The 21,950-nt window shown below is 53.4% G+C and overlaps 8 protein-coding genes across 8 annotated transcripts; 4 read left to right on the top strand and 4 right to left on the bottom strand.

Annotated features, from left to right (window-relative positions):
- Nucleotides 1-139: 139 nt before the first annotated feature.
- On the bottom strand, nt 140-2,300 carry J4E85_001391 (uncharacterized protein; the record flags this gene model as incomplete). Its single annotated transcript, XM_051465677.1, has 2 exons — nt 140-2,204; nt 2,254-2,300. 2 exons carry the CDS (start codon nt 2,298-2,300, stop codon nt 140-142), a joined length of 2,112 nt encoding a protein of 703 aa, XP_051330234.1.
- A 487-nt stretch (nt 2,301-2,787) lies between these two features.
- Nucleotides 2,788-4,681, top strand: J4E85_001390 (uncharacterized protein; the record flags this gene model as incomplete). The annotated part of the gene is made up of 4 exons (XM_051465676.1): nt 2,788-2,810; nt 2,863-2,962; nt 3,009-3,376; nt 3,424-4,681. The coding sequence occupies 4 exons, from the start codon at nt 2,788-2,790 to the stop codon at nt 4,679-4,681; spliced, it is 1,749 nt and encodes a 582-aa protein (XP_051330233.1).
- A 3,384-nt stretch (nt 4,682-8,065) lies between these two features.
- J4E85_001389 (uncharacterized protein) lies at nt 8,066-10,225 on the top strand (the record flags this gene model as incomplete). Its single annotated transcript, XM_051465675.1, has 2 exons — nt 8,066-9,854; nt 9,912-10,225. The coding sequence occupies 2 exons, from the start codon at nt 8,066-8,068 to the stop codon at nt 10,223-10,225; spliced, it is 2,103 nt and encodes a 700-aa protein (XP_051330232.1).
- Nucleotides 10,226-10,460: 235 nt separating this feature from the next.
- J4E85_001388 (uncharacterized protein) lies at nt 10,461-12,614 on the bottom strand (the record flags this gene model as incomplete). The annotated part of the gene is made up of 1 exon (XM_051465674.1): nt 10,461-12,614. One exon carries the CDS (start codon nt 12,612-12,614, stop codon nt 10,461-10,463), a length of 2,154 nt encoding a protein of 717 aa, XP_051330231.1.
- A 543-nt stretch (nt 12,615-13,157) lies between these two features.
- TSA1B (Peroxiredoxin TSA1-B) lies at nt 13,158-13,983 on the bottom strand (the record flags this gene model as incomplete). The annotated part of the gene is made up of 3 exons (XM_051465673.1): nt 13,158-13,304; nt 13,367-13,803; nt 13,893-13,983. The coding sequence occupies 3 exons, from the start codon at nt 13,981-13,983 to the stop codon at nt 13,158-13,160; spliced, it is 675 nt and encodes a 224-aa protein (XP_051330230.1).
- A 1,025-nt stretch (nt 13,984-15,008) lies between these two features.
- Nucleotides 15,009-16,852, bottom strand: J4E85_001386 (uncharacterized protein; the record flags this gene model as incomplete). Its single annotated transcript, XM_051465672.1, has 3 exons — nt 15,009-15,339; nt 15,389-16,130; nt 16,183-16,852. 3 exons carry the CDS (start codon nt 16,850-16,852, stop codon nt 15,009-15,011), a joined length of 1,743 nt encoding a protein of 580 aa, XP_051330229.1.
- A 426-nt stretch (nt 16,853-17,278) lies between these two features.
- J4E85_001385 (uncharacterized protein) lies at nt 17,279-18,187 on the top strand (the record flags this gene model as incomplete). The annotated part of the gene is made up of 1 exon (XM_051465671.1): nt 17,279-18,187. One exon carries the CDS (start codon nt 17,279-17,281, stop codon nt 18,185-18,187), a length of 909 nt encoding a protein of 302 aa, XP_051330228.1.
- Nucleotides 18,188-20,477: 2,290 nt separating this feature from the next.
- On the top strand, nt 20,478-21,939 carry CHIB1 (Endochitinase B1; the record flags this gene model as incomplete). The annotated part of the gene is made up of 4 exons (XM_051465670.1): nt 20,478-20,615; nt 20,667-21,233; nt 21,285-21,755; nt 21,832-21,939. 4 exons carry the CDS (start codon nt 20,478-20,480, stop codon nt 21,937-21,939), a joined length of 1,284 nt encoding a protein of 427 aa, XP_051330227.1.
- Nucleotides 21,940-21,950: the final 11 nt, after the last annotated feature.

Raw genomic sequence — 21,950 nt, 5'->3', positions numbered from 1 at the left:
ACATGTGAAGAGCGGTAGTATGAAGCTTTGGATATTAAAACTCGTGGAAAGAGTTTGTCGACTACGTAAGAAGGTGGTAGCGCTAACGTCTCGAAACCATTCGATCCATTAGACAAGTGGTCCGAACACAGAGGCGTCACTAGCCCAGACAACTAACTAGAGCTTTTCGCAAATTGCTCGATCCTGCCTCAGACTGCGTTTCTGACACGGATCGCACGCTTGCGATTTCTCGCTGTTGAGCAATGTCCTCTTCTGTAAACCAGTTCCCGTGCAAGCCGTAGGGTATTCTAGCGCCGAGTTGGATCTTGCAAACGACAGTCTGCATGTCCCGTGCATCCAATACCCATAACTCGCTCTCTGCATCTGGCTTGCATTCCCCGTCTTCATCCAACTGGTCTTCGTTGAAGACGTAGAACAGCAGGTACCCGTCTTCTTCGACGAATCCCGCGTCTTCACCACTTGCACTGTTCGCTGAACGAGGTACAAACCTCGCTTCCTGTCCAAAGTGATTTGGTGGAAGATGGAACGCTTTGATAGGATCATCGCGGTCGTCTGACGCAAGTATCTCGTCTATTGTGCGGGTGTCGATGCAGCCGTCCACAGCCTGTGGAGGTGATTTCTGGGCACGATTGAGCAGCGTCTGCACATCAACTCTTACGAGTATGTCGATCTTTGTCGCCTTGCCTAATGCCGCGCCAAACGATTCGTCGGAAGTGCTACAGCCGTAAATGTACCGTGCGCGTGACATTTCAGTGAAGGGCGAGATGGTGGGGAATTCGAAAGGGATCGCTGCCAAGGCAAACTCATGTGTGATAGTGTTCGATGAGCCCGGCGCGAGTGAGAACCGGTAGTAGTACAGCCGACATTGTTCCTCGTCGTCATGTGAGATGGGAACGTTGTGGGGCGCCTTTGATGACTCTGGTTCGTTGTGGACTCCTAGCAAAGGCGAAGTTTCGTCTGAATGAGATTTCTCGGGATCCTGCACATGCTCTTCGTCATCGTATTTGGCGAAGAAAGACATGGGCCTGCTCGCTTGCTTGTGGCTTGGGTTTGGAGGCGGTTCAATGTTCCCGGCACTGAACACAAGAGATGCGGTAGTCAACCGACAGGCTAGCATGTTGACGGCTGATATATCGCCGGCGCTGTTGTACTCATCCCAAGTGTTGGCTGTATGAAGGATACAACAGCCGTCTGTCTCGAACCAACGTACTAATTCCGGGTGTCGCCGGGGAAAGACACCGAATCTGGCGGGTTTCTCGGGTTGGTAAAAGACAATGGGCTTGTTCATCGCCAAATTTAATGGGGTAAGGGAGAGCGGCAGGTCCAGTATAACGGTATTGTGGCGTGACACACCGAAATCGTGCATGAGCTTCCCGCCAGAGCACCCGGGGACTGGCGCATTGATTATTCTGTTTCCCTCTGAACCTGATCTCTTTGCAACAGAGCCTTCTGCTGGAAGTAGGGAATAGTGAACATAGGGTGCGACGAAGTTGCAATGGAACAGAACCATCTCGTTCGTGACCTTGTCGACCTTGGGATGACCTGTTGTCCACTCTTTCATCCAGCTCAGCACACCAGTTCCACCCAGAGCTTCAGGCTGTTTCTCGTCGTTCTTGTCCTTGTCGCCGGGTGTGGCCTCGCCTTCAGCCCGGTTACCGTCGAACCAGCCGACGGTTTCCAGGCTTGGCAACGCAATGCGCATTGGCGGTCCGCTCTCACATGTCGCCAACGCACGTCCATCGTGGTATAGTATGCTGGTGTTGGCGACGCTGATGCGCTTGATAGCGCGTGCAGAGCCTGAGAGATGGGTCCAGAAGACGACCAGTACAGTACGTAGGATGCGCCAGAGGATAAGCAACAAGCTGGAGGCAGGGTTGACCAGGGTCGCGATGCTAGGTAGGATAGGCGTGCGCAGACTCGGGTTCTCAATGGCGGTGCGGTACACGTCGGTGGTGATGAATTGGTTGACAAACTTGACAGCGGGCTTGGTAGGGTCGGCGACAGAGCGACTGAACCAGACTCCAGCGAGCATGCCGTCGCCGTCGAACCAATGCGCTTCACGTCCCAAGTCGGAATTGGTCACGGGATTGCCGCCGTTGCGGACGTACATGCCGCCCAGCAGCTCTGGTGGAATGCGGCCGGTCCATGAGACAGGCGTAGGGGGACATGTTGTAGAGACAGGCGCGAAGTTGCCAGAGAGATATCTGGAGCGGGTTAGTCCGGCCGTGTAGGGCAATGAGCAGGAAGGCGTACGGGTGTTTAGGCGTCGACTTGCTGCTGTTCGGTCCAGGCGTGGACATTACGGCGGTATTCTTAGCTTGGCGGCATTGGAGAATGGTTTGGTTCAGGACAACGGCGCAGGCAATTCATTAGTACAGCGCGTGCAGTCTTCACGTGTCGCCGCGGCCGTTGGGGGGCAGGGCACGGAGTCAGGATCAGGAGCTGGTGACATGATATGATGCAACAATGGCAGGGCTGCCCGCTTCCACGGGTATCCGGTTGACATGTGCTCCACGGCCTTGGTCGTGATGGCGGCCGGGCAATCGTGATGTCATGTCGAGGCTTGCATGGCCGCTAGGCCGCTTGGGGCAGCGCGCATCCTTCACAGCCGCCCGAGCAGCGCCGTCTCAACCATGTTGCAAATATTCTCCATCATGGCCTCTCTTGCGCATTATCTTGTGCCTGACGCCCGCCGCGGCCTAGTCTCTCCCCCTGCCGCATTGGCTCCATGAGTGACGCCGATTGCACATCTCTCCGGCTACTCCCTTCTGCTCCCACGGTGCCATCATGGGCTTCGACTACGCGCTCGTGTACGTGACGCGCCTCCTACGTTACTCCAACATGACTGACAGTGACGGCTAGTCATCTCAAGTACACGATCCCTCCGGCCGTGTTGCTCACTTGGCTATACCGCCCTTTCTTTACTAAACTTGACGTGTACAAGGTCGTCTATCTGATAGTGGTTGGTACGCGCATCCTCGTCAACATACTTCGTGCTAACACATCAGGTTGCCGTTGGCTCGACTATACCATGGGATTCCTACCTTATCCGCACCGGCATCTGGAGCTACCCCGCCCATGTCATTATCGGTCCAAAGCTGCTTGATATTCCGCTGGAAGAGGTCTTCTTCTTTGTCGTGCAGACATACAATACATCAGTCTTGTACCTTCTCCTCAGTCGGCCCACCTTTCAGCCTGTCTATCTAAGTCCGGAACGTGGCGCGTCCAACACCCGATGGGCATACACGAAACGTATTGGCCAGGTCTTCTTTCTGGGTGTCATCGCCTGGGGATGGCGTTGCATCAAGGATGACAGCATGGGCACATATACTGGACTCATTCTAATATGGGCCGGCCCCTTCCTGCTGCTGCTCTGGTAAGCCAACCGCTATTGCATCCCGGATTCCTGCTAATTAAACTTAGGAGTCTCGCCTATCAGTTCATTCTGGCCCTTCCTCTGACCAACACCGCGATACCCATTATTCTTCCTACACTCTACCTCTGGATAGTCGACACCCTAGCCTTGCGCAGAGGAACATGGGTAATCAACACAGGTACAAAATATGGTGTGCACTTGTGGGACGGTCTCGAGGTTGAGGAAGCCCTCTTCTTCCTCGTCACCAACTGCCTCATAGTGTTTGGTCAATTAGCATTTGACAATGCCCTTGCAGTGCTGTACACGTTCCCGGCCATGTTTGCGAAGCCCTCCCTGCTTCCATCACCCAAAAAGCTGATGGGCGCTCTGCTCACACCATGCTCCAAGTACGATGATGCCCGCCTTATAGGCCTTAGCGAGGCTGTGCAACGTCTCAAGCGTAAGAGCCGTAGTTTCTACCTGGCCTCCGCAACTTTCCCCGGACCATTACGAGCAGACCTGCTGCTGCTCTACTCCTTCTGCCGCGTTGCTGACGATCTGGTGGACAATGCTTCCTCCGCTGATGAAGCCAAGGCCTGGATAGCGAAACTGCGCAAGTTCCTAAACAATACGTATAGCGATTCTGCTTCCAAGTCTACAGTACATGACCAAGTTCGCGAGGACTTTCCTGCTGCCACACAATCTGCGCTCCTCCAGCTTCCAGCCGTTAAACTCTCGCATCAACCACTGGAGGATCTTCTACGCGGCTTCGAGATGGATCTTGCTTTCGAGAAGGGACCCCTGATCAAGAGCACGGAGGATTTGCGCTTGTATTCAGAGCGCGTAGCGGGCACTGTAGCTCAGATGTGTATTCAACTCATCTTCAACTGGTATCCCAGCGCCTTGCCCGCCGAAGAACAGCGTGCCATAGTCACTGCTGGGAACAGCATGGGTGTCGCCTTGCAATACGTCAACATTGCGCGAGATATACAAGTAGACGCTAAGATAGATCGTGTTTATCTTCCTTTGGAATGGCTGTCTGAGGTTGGATTGAGTTACGATGAGGTATTGAAGAAACCGGACCACGCACAGATCGAGACGCTACGTAAGCGTCTTCTTAAGGACGCGTTTTCTTTGTATGAGAAAACCAAGGTTGCAATCGAGCAATTACCAGTTGAAGCGAGAGGGCCAATTCGGGTCGCGGTCGAGAGCTATATGGAGATTGGGAGGGTGTTGAAACAGGACAATTTTAAGGTCAAGGCCGGTCGCGCAACTGTGCCGAAGCCTAGGAGGATAATGGTCGCTTGGAGAACACTTAATCGTTAATAATACAACTCGAGATTTTGATATCCTGAAAGCTCGGACATAATTTCGGACATAATCGCGCCTATCCGCATTTGGCCGCACGTGCAGTAACGCGTTCCCCCGACTTAGATCTAATGTGAACTATCTCCTCATCATCAACCATACCTGCGAACAAACCAAACAAGCGTGACATGTACCAAAACCGGCTACTAGATCCAGCGGGCGCATCACTCGCCGCTACCAGCAGGAAGCGAAAGGGCGGACCGCGAATCGTAAACCGGCCTGCAAAGGGCAATTACAAGAAACTCCTGTGGTTCAAGCAGCCCTGTGAGTGCTCACGCAGGCCCCTGTCTCGGATCTCGATCCAGGTCTGACGTATACAGTTCCCGATAACTACACAGATGAAACGACATTTCTTGATCATCTTCAGCGCAATCCAAGATTACAGCCCTACGAGTTCTGGTCGCTGATGGGTGATGCCACGGTTATTGTGCAGCATCTTGCGACAGTGGTCATCTTTTGTTGCTGTTTTGTGGCTATCATCCACGACAGAGTATCGCCTGTCGCAGTAGTGGGGTGGGCTACTTTGTGCACAGTTCTAGCCTGGTTCTTATGGGACCATTGGATGGGACAGGAATTCGAGACCGTCTCCAATGTGGCATCGACACCAGCTTCAGACTCAGACCAAGCTGCAATGAAACCATCGTCGGCGCTTTCAGGACGAGCTCAACAGCGCCTGGCAACTGCCAAATCCGCGTTGCTGATTTATGCGGCTTTGCTTGGACTCAGTCCTATTCTCAAGTCACTTACGCGCTCTACGACAAGCGATTCGATATGGGCGCTGAGCACATGGCTCCTCATGATGAACGTTGCCTTTTTCGACTACAGTGCAGGCACAGGCGCACAGTATGAACGACACTAGTCTTTTGGATGTACGTACGGCTAAGTTGTATGACTACAGATTACCAGCTTCGATATCCACGAATTCGGCCATGATGGCGTCGGCTGTTCTTGCATCACGCCTGCCATCCACCACACACGTCTTCTCGTTGACTCTCTTCTCCATCGAAATATACGGTCTATTCCCAATCTTCCGTCGGCAGCTCCGCGCTCGATCTCCGTGGGGTCATCTCGCCCTGACCATCACTCTAGTAACCGGCGCGTGGGGTGGTCTCTTCGTCACCTTGACAGGTGGGGGTCGCAGTACATTCTTGGCAGGTGCGATCGTAGGGGTCATCCTCACTGTGCTGAGCATGGGGGTCTGCAGTTGGTGGCTCATCGGTCTCCAGAAGTACAAGAATGAGATTTATGGTCCGTGGGACCCAGCGAGGCCCATCATTCGGCGGCATTGGGATTAGATGTTTTATCCACGGACTCTTCTCCATAGGATTGGCGATTCTCGCAGGCAAAGAAGGAACATTCTCCGCTCGGTGGCAAGAGTTTTGTGCTGCTCTCGTTCTGTGGAGCTCGTAAACCTTGTGCGGCAACGCTTTCGTGTAAACCCGATTTGGAGATTACTTCGAGTTGTAATCTGCCGTTTTGTCGCTGCCACTTGACGGCGTTGTCGCTGCCGGTTTTGGTGACGCACTTGTTCATTCGAGTAAGCAAGTCGTGGGTTCCAACGTCATCTCCACCAACAAAATGAACTGGCGACCATGGCAATTTTCGTTCCATTGCCTTGCCTCTGCTCGAACCAGTGACAACAACTCTGTCCAAGCTCTCGAGCCCCGATAGCATGTTTCGAAGAAAGTTCCAAAGTTCACTCCGAATTACGGCAACTGAAAGTTGAAATGCCATGTCAGTATATGCCTCACATGAAGGTATGATTGAGAGTACTCACTAACTGGCCATGCCTCTAGATTGATCCGCAGGCACCGTAGACCGGCTGCGTCAGCGCGCAATGAATGCAAGCCTCCATTCTTTGCTAGCGCAACGTACTGCAGCCACTCACGCGCAATGTGAGGGCGATCGGAGTTCAACTCTCGCAAGTCAATTTCGATGTCCTGGATGCGCGTTCTGTATTCCAAAGGAACCGCACACAGGAAAGCCCGCATCATGGTCAGATTCGAGAAACGGAAAGTGTTTTGCGCGAATAGTGGACGGCGGTCGATCTCGTGGTAGGTTCTACGGCATGTCTGAAGCAGAGCAGCGCCTGGTGTCGTACGAACGGCATTGTCATCTCGCGTTTTGGGACTGTCGATTTGAGGGTCGATTATTGGGGCGTCGGCAACGAAGCACAATCCAAATATGATGTGTTTGATTTCTGCTGGTAATTGGAGGATTGCAGATTGCGGCTGGAGATTACTAGGAGGTGGAATAATGACAGCCATGATTCTAGTAGGATGCGAGTAACGATTGTAACTTTTGAGAATGGTATCACCTCAGCTTTAAGTGACATCCAGAACAGCGCGGCTCGTGCTGATGGTCACGGCCTATAAGCTGGTGTCATGGTTTGTTTATCTATGCATCGTGGCGCTCTGCCGATACACCACTTCAGCTCGAGCTGAAATCTTTTCACCATACGGATAGGCTAAGCATTAAGGTACCAAGCATTCCCTGGTAACGTCCGTAGAATGCTCGATATTTCCATGTCAGGTAGCTGAAGCGGTGAGTTGAGACCCACAGTTCCTGTCTTCGCCGATGGCGACGTTAATATCGGCGCGTTACGGAGCTGGCGCGGCTCAACATAAGTTTCTGATAGAGGTTCTTCGGCGTTTCTAGCGCTCGCTTGACGCTGTGACGCAAGATAAGAATCATGACTGTGATTCAGTGCGGACGGATGTGCTGGAGTCGGGAAGCCTCCCTCTCCACTTTCGACGTACGTGCATGTCAAGACCAACGACACCTTTTGCATCGTGATGCTACAACAAGACCTTACGGAGCTGCCCCACGATATGCGCAGGCGCCTACCCGATCTCCGGCGCCAGAGAGCTGGCGAATTGAGCAACGGTTTTGGCCCCCAATGTAAACATGAGCGAGGCTGAAAGGAGCGGCAATGGTGTGGCAGCTTCCAGCCATCGCAATTTTCGTGGCGCCGTGCACTGGACCGAACTGTTCAGCGCGTAAACATCGACCACGAGAATTGACATCAGTCTCATCAATTGAGCAGTGAAAGATCAAGGCCATGTCTTTGCGGCCAGACGACAAGTCAAGGCGCTCGCGGTCCAAATCGCCTGGGCGCGGTCGAGAGGGTGCGCGCTCACGCAGCCGTGACGGGCGCGAGCCTCAGCGACCTCGAGGTGCAGCTGACAGCGGCGCTGCAACCCCGCAGTATGAGATTAGGCAGCCGGGTCAGCAATATGCGACGTGAGTACTGCGCGAAATGCGTCTGCCAGATGTCTGCGACAGACATTGCGGGACTTGAACTGAGAAATGGCGACCAGACCAGCCAGCGAACCCATTACCATGGGGAACTACACCGATCTCCCTCCCCACGAGAGACCAGGGTATACCCAGTCCGCCTCGTTCGCCCATCCTGCCACCACGGCAGCCAACTCGGCGGGCGTCGCGTATGCGCAGCCGGGCAACGTCCAGTATGCGCCGACCGCCCAAGGCTTTGCCTATACCGCAACGTCGGCATCCCACAACGCGCCCACGCGCACCCCGACGGCGACAGCGAAGACCAACGGCGCTTTCCAGTATGCGAGTCCGCCCACGAACATCCAGTATACCGCGAAACCTGTGGGCAGCAACAACCAGCCGCCGCCAGTCGTGCGGCACAACTCCCAGCCCATAAGCCCTTCCTACCCCCCGACGCCCCAACTCCAGTACACAGCCGTGCCGCAGGCTCCTTCCTCACAATCGCAGTATGCGTCGCAAGCACCCCCATCGCAGCCTCAGTATGCATCGCATGCGCCGCCACCGCAGTCCCCGTACGCATCACAGGCCCCTCCATCGCCATCTCAGTATGCGACCATGCCACTGGCTCCTCAGCCGCCCCCAGCCGACCAGTCCTTCTATCCGCCTCCTCCCATGGGCAGCCACTCGCCGCGCCCTGACCATCACCGCGCTGCTTCCTACTCGGGGCCAATGAGCACACACGACGGCCGTAATGTAGTAGAGATGCGTCCACAAGGTCACCTTGGCGCAGGCGACAGGCCGGATGGGCTGCGCATGGATAGGCTGTCCGTCAGCGGGAACAGACCCGATATACAAACTATCATTCCGGGAGGCATGCCTGGGGGATTCCCCTCCGGACTACCGCCGCCGAGTCCTCTGCTCGAAGCGTACCATGGAACGTACCAGTCCATCAGCCCTATGCCTCAGGCGCTGATGCTAGATGACGATCTCGACCATCTGCCTCCTCTCGATACTCTCTCCCCTCGTGAGTCTGGGCATGGCCGCCGCCGCCGTGCTCATTCCACCTCCTCGCGACGAACGCCCAGCCCTTCAAGGTCCTCCAGACATACCGACAAGCTGGCAATGGCCGCATATGGCCGCGACGAGCGCCTCCCCGAAAGGGAGAAACGGAAAGCGAGAATATACGATGCCACTGATGACGCTCTAGCCCTTGTCGACGCACTGGCGGCGCGAACGCCAGATGTGGAGACTATATGCGAAATCCTCCCAATCCTCACACACGACCAGATGCTCGAGTTGCGAGCCGAGTACAAGCGACACTGCAAGGTACAAGGCAGGGGTATCAACATCGCCAAGCACATCAAGTTGAAGACCAACGGTAACTTTGGCAAAATTGCCTACGTGACGGCCCTAGGCAAATACGAAGGCGAGGGCTATTGGGCAAACTACTGGTACCAGTCCAACTCGGCGAAGAGAGAGCTCCTTATCGAATCGCTGATGGGTCGACAAAACCACGAGATTCGCGAGATCAAAGATTCATTCAAAGACAAGCGCTACGGCGATTCCCTCATCCGCTGCATGGACAAGGAGCTCAAAGCCGACAAATTCCGTAAAGCTGTGCTGATGGCACTGGAAGCCAATCGGCAGGAAGAAAGCGATGTATGGCCGGTGGAATATCGCAATCGCGATGTCGATACCCTATACAAAGCCATCCGAGCCAGGGAAGGCGGAGAAAGTGCCATGCTCAGTATTGTCATCATGCGAAGTGACGCACATCTGCGCGAGGTGCTGAGGACATATGAAAGAAAGTACCAAGGCAATTTCGCGAGAGACGCTCTCAAGAAGAGCAACAATTTGGTCGGTGAAGTCATTGCGCACATTCTCAATGGCGTCAGTAAGTGTTTGCCCCATTACTCCCAGGTCTTGGATATATACTAACAACGCGTCCTAGTCAACCGTCCTGCAAGAGATGCCATGCTCCTCCACCACGCTCTCGTCGACCTAATGGAGCCCGCAAACGACGGCCGCTCTTCCAACAGTCGCCTGTCCTCGCGCGAAGCAACATCCAGCAAGCATGAACGCCAACAACGAGTCGAACTACTCATCTCGCGTCTTGTGAGATTACATTGGGATCGGCAGCATCTTCTTAGAGTCAAAGCAGAATACGAGGAGAAGTATGGCCGTATGGTTGAGGAGGATGTGGAAGAGGCTACTAGAGGAGACTTCCGAGAATTTGCTATTAGTATTTGCCAGACTGCGAGATAGTGGGTTTGATACATGGTCGGTTGGGAACGAGTGATACCCGGGGTTTATGTGGGCAGAGGGCATGGTCATGTAGACAGGATGGATACGTTTGCAATTGAGCTCTCAAGAATACCGAATTGGAAAATTTTACTGAAGTTTGTCGTTGTATCGAGCAGTCCCTATCCTGCCAACATGAGGTGGCTATTTGACCTTCTAAATACGTTCCCCACTGCCACGTACGACATATGAGCCTATGCTAAGATCGATGCCTATACATCCCATACGTCGGAACCCTCTCACCACCCAATAGCCAACTATCCGCCTCAGGCAGCACCATCCCCCTCCCACTATCCATCTGTTGCTGCTGACCTCCCCCTCCCCCTCCGATAAACCCACTCATCCCCCCATCACCACCACCACCACCGGACCCGCCCCCGCCAGCCCCCTTACCACCAAGACTACCACCAAGCCCATTCCCCGTCGACGCCGAAGCAGAAGCCGCAGAAGTAGCGGGCAAGGCGTACAGAGACGACGGATTCGCATCCGCCCAACGGAGAATATTCCGACTTAGTGTTATTGGGCTTTCGTCGCCAACGGTGCTCATGTCTTGTGTGAGGTCGGTGTCTGGGTCGTCGAAGGGGAGGGTGGGGAGGGGGTCCGATAGGTAGGAGGAGGGGTTGAAGGGTTTTAGAGCTGAGTTGGGATTATTGACGTTGTTGGTGGTGGTGGTGGTGGTGTTGTTGGAGATTAGACTATGTGATGGCATGGTTGTGGTTGGTCCGTTGATGTTGAAGGGATTCACGTCTTTTGCTAAGAGGGTAATGTCGTTCTGCGAGTGACTTGATTTCGCGTGGTGCGAATGGTTCTGGAGTGGATTGTGGTCTGGTTGTTGCGAAGAATCGTCCTGTTTCTCTTGTTCTTGTGCTTGTTTTGACAATGTACGTTCCTTCTCTTTTGCTTTGAGTTTGTATCCTGCTTTGGCGTACTTGTCTGGATACCGGATTCTGAACCGATCGCGAAGGTCTGTTGGATGCCGAGTTGCAAACCCTAGATCCTCGTCGTCGCGCATCGAGTGCCATACAGACCCGTACTTTTCAAAGCCCTTGAGCAGATTAACGTCATCGCGTGCGCTGAAGGCCCGGCGTGGTCGACGTGTGGTTTTTGAGAATGGTTCGCGGATACCGAGCTCGGCTAGATCTAGCTGCGTAGTAGCCTTGTTGCGAATAGCTCCACGTTGCTGGTTCTCTGTCGGGCTGGGAGAATTCGACATGAGGTTGATGTCGGAGTGGCGTTCGGTAATAGGAAGAGAATGCTGGTGAGTGTACATGGCTTGATCTGGCAAATCCGGCGGTGTCTCAACCAAGCTTATCTTCTCTTTCCCCTTCGTCTTTGGCTGCCGTGGCTTCAGACCTTCACCAGGACAACATACACGAAAGCGGTCTTTTAGATCGACCGCGGTGCGATTGTTGAATGCAAAGTCTTGGTCCTGTAGTATCTTCTTCCAGTTGCCTATACCGTACCTGCTGACGCCTATAAGCAGATCTTTAGTCTCTTGCTCAGACCACTTATTCCGCTTCTTTCCACGCTTGGGCTGTAACAGCGCTTCAGGATCCTTGGAGGCGTTTGTTGCTACATCTGTCTCATGGGCCACATCTATTATACTAGAAGATACAGGCGGAACTGACGCTTGCAGAAATGATGGGGTTTCGGCATTTTGAACAGTTCTGTTGTAGTCCATGGCATTCCCCTCGAGAAAGGCATGCTCATCCACATCCTTGGTCCTGGACTCTTCAAAACGTGCATCATACCCTCTGTCGCCCGCGAAAGCATTCTTTTCCCCAGTGATCGGTGGGAAGAGCCTGCCCTCAGGCGGCAGTGGCGGAGGTTGATGTAAGCCCTGTAGCAACGGCGGGATTCTAGGTCGCTTCGCTGTTCGCTTGGGAGGCTGCGGTAACCTCGGAAGTTTGATGACAGCTGGGCTGCATCCTGTGTTGTCGGGCTGAAGAAATTGTTGCTCTTGATCCCATCTTTGCCTCGCATGATCCGGGCTATCCAGAAGCAGATCAACTAGCCGTCCACTGAAGGGTGTCGTTGATGGGGCAAAGGTGGTTGGCACGGGTTGTGCAGCCTCAAGCACATTCGCCTCATCGTTCAACACCTGTGCTATCGGAGCACTAGGCCTCGACCGTGTGGCATATAGCCTCTCCTGTCCGTCTCTTCGGAGGTCGTTCGACTGAGCAGTTTCAGGAGATGCGTTCGTTAGCATGAGCGCTTTTGGGCGTACGAAGCTGTGACTAATGTGATGTGATGTTCGTTGCGAGCCAGGTGAGCTCATGTTCGATGGCTCTGTGAAGTATGACATGCTGCTTTGGTTCGAGATGTCCAGTAGCGTATTCAGGCGTGGCTCCATGATTGGAGGCCCTTCTTGTGGGCTATGTCGAAAGAGGTACAGATCCGTGGCGTCGCGTTGTTTCCGTAGCGCCAAGCGGAAGCTAACGCGCATCCTTCGCAATGTCGCGACACGCTTGCGACTGTATTATTTTACAGAATTTCTGGGGGCTTTTTCATATTGCTAAAGTTATATGTGGGCTCCTGTAGGAATTAGAGATACGTAGCAAATCAAGGGGCGAATATCACAGTCTTTCGAACTAAGTCCACGATACACGCAGTGCCATCAGGTTCAAGGCAGCATTTGATTTAAAGTTTTGAACATTGTATGTTGTGGATTCTATTGGTATGATGGGCGTAGCTGAGCCGAAGACCGCAGCCAGAAAACCAACGCGACAGCGGCAGAACAACGCCGATCAATGCAACTAATCATAGATGAAAGACGAGACGCATATGCTAATATCGCAGGATCAAAGCACGCCAAAACATCTGCATTTCATGCAGTTCCTGGAAGAAGGAAGATCAGCACACTGTTTCAGAAACATTGAGGTCTGGCCGGCCATTATCAACGCGCCGAAGAAGCCGTACCGTTTGTCTTTGCGGCGACGTCAGACATCTTGGTGTCAGTATGGAGCTTCTCGAGGTATTCCTTGTTGCCTGCGGGGGTCGCTTTGATGGTTTCGTCACCAGGGTTCCAGTTAGCAGGGCAGACCTAGTGAAACTATGTTAGCATATAGCGTACTTGGGGGTGCATGGGAATAGTAAGCAACGTACCTCGCCGTATTTGTCGGTAAATTGGAAGGCATCGATCAGGCGAAGAGTCTCGTCGACCGATCTTCCAACAGGAAGGTCGTTGATGGTGATCTGTCGTACGATGCCGTTCGGGTCGATCAAGAACAGACCTCGCAACGCAATCCCCTCCTCTTCGATCAGCACACCGTAGTCCTTTGCAATGCTGTGGTTCTTGTCGCTCAGCAGAGGAATATTGATTTTGCCCAGGCCTCCTTCCTTCTTGCTTGCGTTTGTCCAAGCAAGCAAGCTATACTCGCTGTCTGTGCTGGAGAAGACGACGCTGGCGCCACGGGCAGCGAAATCGGATGCGCGTTCACTAAAGGCAAGGATCTCGGTCGGGCAAACGAAAGTCCAGGCCATGGGGACGAAACCGAGGACGAGCCATTGCTTGGTGGATGTATAGGCTGTTAAGCTGAGGTCTACGAGTTGTCAGTACGTTGTTCTGACTGATGGGCAATCGAATGGGTGAAGGAAGGAGAAAGGTGCAAGACGGTAAACAGTCGCATACCTTCAAATGTGCCATCGACGACTGCAGTGCCAGAGAAATGAGGCGCGGGCTTCTGGACCCGCGCCTTAGGTTGGTACGCTGTAAAAGCCATTGCGATTGTCTGTACAATACAGAAGGACGACGCGACAAGATTGGCGATAAAGGCGGTATCAACACTGTTCGTAGGATTCGAGATAAGACAATTCGCAGGGACTCGTTATCAGTGTTACACGTCGGCGGGATTGGCGTAGGTAAGGGATTGGCTGGGCCCTTGGAAGTCCAACGGCTGCGGTAGACTTTGGGGTTGATGTAAAGTCGGACGTCGATCAAGGTGTCGGACTAGGTAGGTTTATGCTGCGAGGGACGGAAAAGGGCGCGACACGTCAGGCGAATAGGAATAGAGGTAGAAGAGTGTTCAAGATCAGCAGACAATTTGCGACAGATGTCAAAACGCGATGTCGAGGGCGACTAGCCGCAGGAAGGTAAGCGTCGACGCCTTGTGCACGTTTCCGAGGTATGAGGCTACTCTAGCTGGCACAGCGTGTCTTCGGCGACTTCGGGGGTTTGCGAGATTCTCGGAGAAGGCGCAGGCATCTGATCCCTCAAAGCTTTGCTAGTTCACCCCGGGCCGCAGCCGTTACACATGGCCTGACATATCGCACCAGCTAACATGTCCTTCTATCGGCGTCTTCGGCATGCTGAGTCGAGGCTCGGCCTGCTTACAGAACGGTCCCAGACCATCTGATGACTGACAACTGCAAGCCGCTAAAGTTCTTTTACCCAATAATCTCAAGCCATAACCACCCAACTGTTGCAGGTGGTTTGTGAGCAAACCCTTGCATAGTCTGATCCTTCTTTGAGCGGTCTGAGACATGTACTGCGGCGCAAACGTACCTGCATGCGCTCCAGACGGCGTGGCTTACACTGGTGCATCAGGCCACCCACTATTGGCCGATCAGCACGCCTGGTCACGGGAGAACGCGCGAGCGCGGCACATACGTGCGCAAGCGGCTTGGAGACGGATTCTTGCCATGTTTCTGGGTCAAAAGTTTTTGATTAGCAGCCTATAGCCGCGCAATGTGCCTTCATCTAAATTCAAGCTTTGCATCTATATCGTACACTTCGTAGGTCATCTACCTATCCAGCGATCCTCCATGCCCTTAGCGGCAACGCCTGTATGCGCATAACGGCAGGTTTGATGTAGCCCCAGAACGTCACTACACCGATCACAATACACAGAATATTCACAATGTAGTATCCGTCACTCGTGACGTTGCATACACCCCCGCCTGCCTGGCAGCGATGCTTCTCTGCCTCTAGCGAGCAAGAGAAGGCCTGTGTAATAAGTGGCCCCTTCAAAAGATCTGCCTTGGGAACATCCGCAGGTGGTATGCAGGTTGCCGAAGTGAACATGTCGACGGCTTTGAGGACAAAGTAGCGTGGGAATGTACCGCCAAGGTTTGAGACGCTATACTATTGTTAATAATACGTAGAGAGAGCAGGGGAATGGAACTTACGTAGCGAGCAGCGTCATGTAGGTACCGCCGATGAGCGGATCAGAGATCTTTGCGTGAAACGCGCTGACTGCGACGAACATGACCGTATTCATAAAGGTCGACAGCACATGCTCAGCGATGACCAGCATCAGGAAACCAGACGATGCTCCTCCAGCCGGGAAGATGGACACGACAAACTGTGCGAACCCAGCAGCCACCAGGCGGCCGATGAAGGACCAACACCAGATGTGCATCGGCGGGTAGGTCTGGCACCATTTTCCGATATAGTAGCCCAGGAAGACCTCGACGGGAAAGTCTACAAGAATGACGAGAGACAGCTGCTCCTGCTTGAGGCCCTTGTCTAGGAGCTTCAGACTTGTGACAGCATCGTTGGCTTGGAACCCGATCTTGGCGATGAGGTGGATGATGATGAAGCTTTGAATGTTCTTCAACTTCAAGATGCCCCACATGGTGCGGTAAACCTCGCTGATGCCATCGCCGTTCTTATCGCGGTCTTCGCGCTTCATGACTGCCAGTCCAAGAGTGACTATCAGGTATGCCCACCCCCAGAAGCTCAAGTAGCCATCAAGTTCCATGATGCCGGTGTCTGCAGGAGTGCTCCGGAACCACTTGTTCGCGAAGTCTTTGGAGTTGAAGGCGAGGAAGACGGTGTAGGAAAGGAACTGGCCTGCGGTCAGGCCGACGGTTTGCGCAGTCGATGCGTATGCGAGGTTCTCCTTTGAGAGAAGGGTCAGCGCCCAGCCTATTCGCAATTAGCTTTGCGCATATCAGTCTTGGGAGTTGCAATGTCTTACCATCCACGGCGATGTCCTGAGTGGCGCAAAGGAATACGAGTGCAAACCACCACCATGTGAAAGTCCAAACCCCGCTGTCGGTCTCGCCCGCCTCCTTCATCATGCGGTTGATGTTCTTGCCCAGCCAGATCATGGAGAAGCCAGAAATGGTCTGAATGGGTAAGATCCAACTCTTCCGGCGTCCGACTTTTGGTGACCATACCGCGTCCACGATTGGACTCCATAGAAGTTTGAGCGAGTACGGGTAGGCTGCGAGCGAGAAGACACCAATGGCAGCGTAGGACACGTTGTGTTTGAGCAGGAATGGCACAGAGCCGTGTGCCAGGCCCATGGGTATGCCCTGAAGGAAGTACAACAGCACGAGGAGGAGGAAGTTGCTCTGGTCCTTCTTGGACAGCTCGAAGAAGCCTTTGGACGTCCCTTCGTCTTCTTGGCCCAGCTTGGGCACATCGTCATCGAGCGAAAAGTTGGAGTTGCCCATGAGGGATGCAGCCTGGCTCGATGGCGAATTGCTGTCAAAGGACGAATGCTTGCGCCGATGTTCCAACATGGCGCTGTTCATGGCCGTGGAATTTGCATTTCCGTTCTTCTTCTCCTGCAGTGAGTCGGTGGAGCTCTGCTCACGTAGTACAGAGCCGCGGTTCTTGGATCGCGAGGCGCGTTTGCTCATTTGGGTGCGTCGGTGGCGTGCGTCCGATGAGGAGGGGTTTTGGTGGTGGAGTTGGACAAGTGGGTAGGTAATAGGAGTCGCGCGGGTGATAGGTGGCTGAAGTCCGGGACTGAGATTGGCGAAGCGTAGGAAAGAAGACGCAAACTCTGGGTTGCGACGGATGTTTAGAGAGCGACTAGTGAATGACAAGAAACGTGTTAGTAGCCGGGTAACAGTATGCAGTAACGATGGCCACTGGCTCTGAATGCCTGGGCGGATACGGAACCGTGTCCTCTAGTCTCGAGCTCGAGGGCGGAGCACTAGGCGGGTCGCGGGCTTCCATCCCACCTCCGGCCACCCCTGCTCGACGCTTAGTCACGTGTTAGCGCGCTCTACGCGTTTCGACCTGGACATCGATGCGCCTCCGTGACAATCCACTGCTTCACCATGGAGACTACCGAACAGCTCGACGAAGACATTAGCGATCTCCATACCCGACTAGCAACACTCCGTGCCCACCGTGCGAACCTATCCTCCGTCCTGCTGTCGCAACCCCACCTCGCAGCGCGCCTCCAAAGCACCACCACAAACAACAAACCCGCGAATGATGCCAATGATGTCATCACACGGCAGTCGAAACGCAACCTCGAAAACATCTACCGCGCCTGCGCCGGCGTGACTGCATACAAAGTCAAAGATCCCGACCCGCATGCGCTGAACGACGGCAACATCCTCGGCGTCAGCATAGACGTAGCACTGGGAGGCAGATTCGTCGAGACGTACCATGTCTTGCTCAGCGTCAAACAAAAAAACGACAAGAGAATCATGAGAATACACAAGCACACGGTTCCACCATGTATACCTCTGCAGCACCTGTCAGACAAGTGGCTACCTGCAGGCGGCAAAGACGAAGAGAACGATCCAGAGCAAGACCTCGTGCGATTTGGAAGACTGCTGAGGAAGGAACTCGTGAGCTGGCATCTGCGCGTCAACGCGGTGGAAGAACTACGGAAGGATGCTGGTCTGGCACAATCGAGACAGGATAGTGAAGACGACAGCTTCACATCCAATGGAAAGATTCTAAACGCTTTTGTGAGCGACGACGAGGCCAGTTCGGATATCGAGCAGGAGGATGCCGATCTCGGGAGCGCACGCATATTGGACATCGAAGCGGATGCGGCGATTAGGCAGGTTACCGTTGTCTGGTCCGACAGGCGGACAGCAGTCATGGCCATTACCAAAGACGGCAGGGTCGAGAGAGCCGTGTGTAGAACAAGAGATGGGGCGAGAAATGCCGTCTTGAGCAGAAAGGCCGTGGGGCCTCTAAATGGCTTGGTCCGGAGACTACGGGCGTGAATAAGAGAGTTTCTCACCAGATCCACGGTCCCTACGAAGGTCTGGTGGTCTCCGATATGCTAAGCATGGCGTTTATTGTTGTTATGATACCCTTTGATAGCAAGTCGTTTATCTTCATCGTTTGCATCAACCCTTTCCATCTTAAGAACGGCACACGTGCGGCGCATGTTTACCTCTGAATGCGTGAGCCCGCAACCTGCTTTCATGTATGCAAATGGTTGGCGTTTCATTGACCTGGTTCCGTCGAGCTGTCATCTTGGAGTGGTGTGAAGATACTACAGTGCAGTGGGAGGCTGAACGTGCACTGGCCACGCCACTTGAACGACTGGTCACACGAGCCATCTTTCCGCCTTTTGAACGACCACGCTTCTTTCTCATCAACTATCACCATCTCTACACACTCCACGCTCCAACTCACGCTTTCTATTCGCCGTCACTACATACTCATGTGCGCCGGGCACTCAGCCCTGCCATCCGTGGGGGATCGGCTCGGCGGGCAGCGGCCTGGCCATCCTGCTTCCGAGGTTACAGTCGCAGCCATGATGCATCGCGACGTGCGTACTGACCCCGGCAGCTCTAACTCGTTATCAAGACATGGGCCGTACTATCGCTATAGCGCTTCTCTGATCTGCAACAACCCCAGCAAAGCACCGCGTGTCTCTAATCACAAGTGCACGAACGTGGGTAAATCGTTCTGATTGCACGCAAAAATGTGTCGAGAAAGGGCTTATTCGGAGCGCTTGACGCCTATCTCTTCGCAGATTGGCAAACTACAAGGTCGCTGCATACAGGCCGGGTTTCCTTCTGTATCTGCTCATACCTCGCGTATGCACCGCGGCTTAATGCGGCCACCCGTCCGTCCCGCATGCCATCCTTCCCGTCAAGCACCCTTCCCTCGTGCGGCTTCAGTCCCCGCTCCGTCTCTACGATACGCTGCGGTCAACTCACCATATATTTCCACCTGGCGCTATTGCACTTCTCACAGTATCTTTACTCGGCCTAAGCGACTACAATGTCCGGCGACTTGACACGCGTGTGCACGCAAGAAGTGGAGACATAACATCACCGACGGAATACTCAACCTGAACTGACCATAGTCTCCTACAGCCTAAAGCTCGAATCCTCCGTCCACACCGTCTGTAGTGCAAACACCTAATTTCCCATCCCGGCTCAGGTGGTATCTACCGCATGCACCCTACTCGAGTACACCATCATATCTCCTGCGCTCGCTTTCCACTCGACACTGGGATTATGTCTTCATGTGCCTATGCATGGTTTCACCCGTGGACTACCCAGCGAAAGTATGCCGTTTTGAAAGAGGCGTGTAGCAAGCGGTATGGGATCACAGAGCAATCTGATGGTTATGTTGTATTTTGACGTTACACATCCTAACACCCCGAAACGGTCCAACGAGCAGTATGAGAGCTTTACACTACACACTTTCCAAGGAACGCCATCGCAACGAGAACCTTGAAGCCACTTACTACCCGAGCAACTTCCAAACGTCCTTTCTGAGCGACTAATGAGCTGTCGTTCCGTTCCACATTATTCACTAGAGGAGTATGGAGAAGTGCACCGAAATCGCACTGCCGCTATCATTGGAGCCATGCGTTCTATATCCGATGGAGATGCCAAGTGCATTCATGTACCGAGTGTCCAAATTCTCTTGTCGCTCTTGTCTCCAACTCGACTAGTCAGAGCTTCAAGCAGTCTGTCCTAGAGGCCTTTAACCGTCGTTCCCAGATCGTAGCCGTCTGTACCTGGTCGATCAAGGGCACACTCCATAAGGCTTCTAGATCTTGGAACTGACGTATCTTGTCAAATATGTATGTGCAAACAGCCTTGCTGCCCATGCTGCGCTTGCAGCATGATAGGCGCGCGTGGACGAAGATATGTACCCTTGAGACCTGGGTCTCTGCTAGCTTTTAGGACCTCCTTCTCTCTTCCACTGTCACATTCCTTTCAGAGAACTTTCGTAGCATTCGCTAACTGCTCCTCCCTCGCTCCTTGGCCGTTGCATGGTCGAGTGACCCTCCTTTACGCTTTTTCACACACACCTTCAGTCGACTCGCCTTCGCCATAGCTTATCTTCAGTTATTCTTTGAGATATAAATATACGTTCTTTGGCCGGATAGCAACGTCGCAAATCATACTTTTCTCGATTTCACTACACACTTGAGCTTTCGGCACTCAATTCAAGCCGAGTTCGTACCTGCACTAGCCCGCGCCACAGCCACGTAGCACAGCATAGCGCGCCACTAGCGACATCATAAGGATGCGCGCCGCCAACATGCTCGCGGGAGTAACATCATTACTCTCGATCTCCACCTTTGTACAAGCCATCGCAATTCCGCGTGGTACCAACGACACCATGACTACTATTTCAAACGCATCAGGTTACAAGAACGTTGCTTACTTTGTCAATTGGGTATGTCGGCTGGTCCAAATGCGGAAGATCTACATTTAACATTACTTGCAGGCTATTTATGGTCGCAACTTCAATCCTCAAGACCTTCCTGCACAAGAGCTCACCCATGTTCTCTATGCCTTTGCCGATGTTCGGGATACCGGCGAAGTCTTCTTGACGGATTCCTGGTCTGACACTGAAAAGCATTATGCGACTGACTCGTGGAACGATGTGGGTACCAACATGTATGGATGCGCCAAGCAGTTGTATCTTCAGAAGAAGAGCAACCCCAAGTTGAAGGTACTCCTATCGATCGGTGGCTGGACTTACTCTGCCCACTTCGCCCAGCCTGCGTCGACCCCAGAAGGTCGAGCCAGATTCGCGAGCAGCGCCGTTCAGATCTTACAGGATGTTGGTTTCGATGGGCTCGACATCGATTGGGAATATCCTACCAATGATGCGCAGGCAGAAGACATGGTTCTACTTCTACAGGAGACTCGTCGCGCTCTTACTGAATACTCTAAGAACCATGCGCCCGGTCAGAAGTTACTCCTCACCGTTGCTTCACCCGCAGGTCCCACGAATTACAACAAAATGAAGCTGAAGGCAATGGACCAGTATCTTGACTTCTGGAACTTGGTCAGTACTTTTGATTCATCAAGTCACACTGACTGCTAACACCAAGTCCAGATGGCCTACGACTACGCCGGATCCTGGGACGCCAATGCCGGCCACCAGGCCAACGTGAACCCCTCCTCTTCCAATCCCACCAGTACCCCCTTTAGTACGAAGAAGGCAGTTGATGACTACATCGCTGCGGGTATCAACCCTAACAACATCGTCCTAGGCATGCCCCTTTACGGCCGCTCTTTCGAAAACACCGATGGGCCCGGGAAGCCTTTCTCGGGTATCGGCCCCGGTACCTGGGAAAATGGCGTTTTCGACTACAGCAAGCTTCCCGTTGCTGGTTGTCAAGAAAATTACGACGACAGCGTTATTGCTAGCTGGTGCTACGACCCAGCCAAAAGGTTCATGGTTAGCTACGACACACCTCAAGTCATCGCCAAGAAGACCGCGTATATCCGAGAGAGAGGACTGGGGGGTGGTATGTGGTGGGAGAGTTCGAGTGATAAGAAAGGTGACCAGAGTTTGATCTCCACGGTACGTATTTTCGATTTCAGGCTTTCTATCTCGGTGTGGACTGGTGAAAGAGGAAATGGCTGACACGTCGATATAGTTTGTCAAGAACATTGGTGGTATTGGTGCCCTGGATCAAACCAAGAATCTGCTCAGCTACCCGGTGAGCAAGTATGAGAATCTGCGCGCTGGCATGCCGAACAACTAGGCGCACACCTG

This window comes from Alternaria conjuncta (genome assembly GCF_024043145.1).
Source record: "Alternaria conjuncta strain BMP 0040 chromosome Unknown scaffold_2, whole genome shotgun sequence".
NCBI lineage: Eukaryota > Fungi > Ascomycota > Dothideomycetes > Pleosporales > Pleosporaceae > Alternaria > Alternaria conjuncta.
This window is presented reverse-complemented; position numbering and strand designations above follow the sequence as displayed.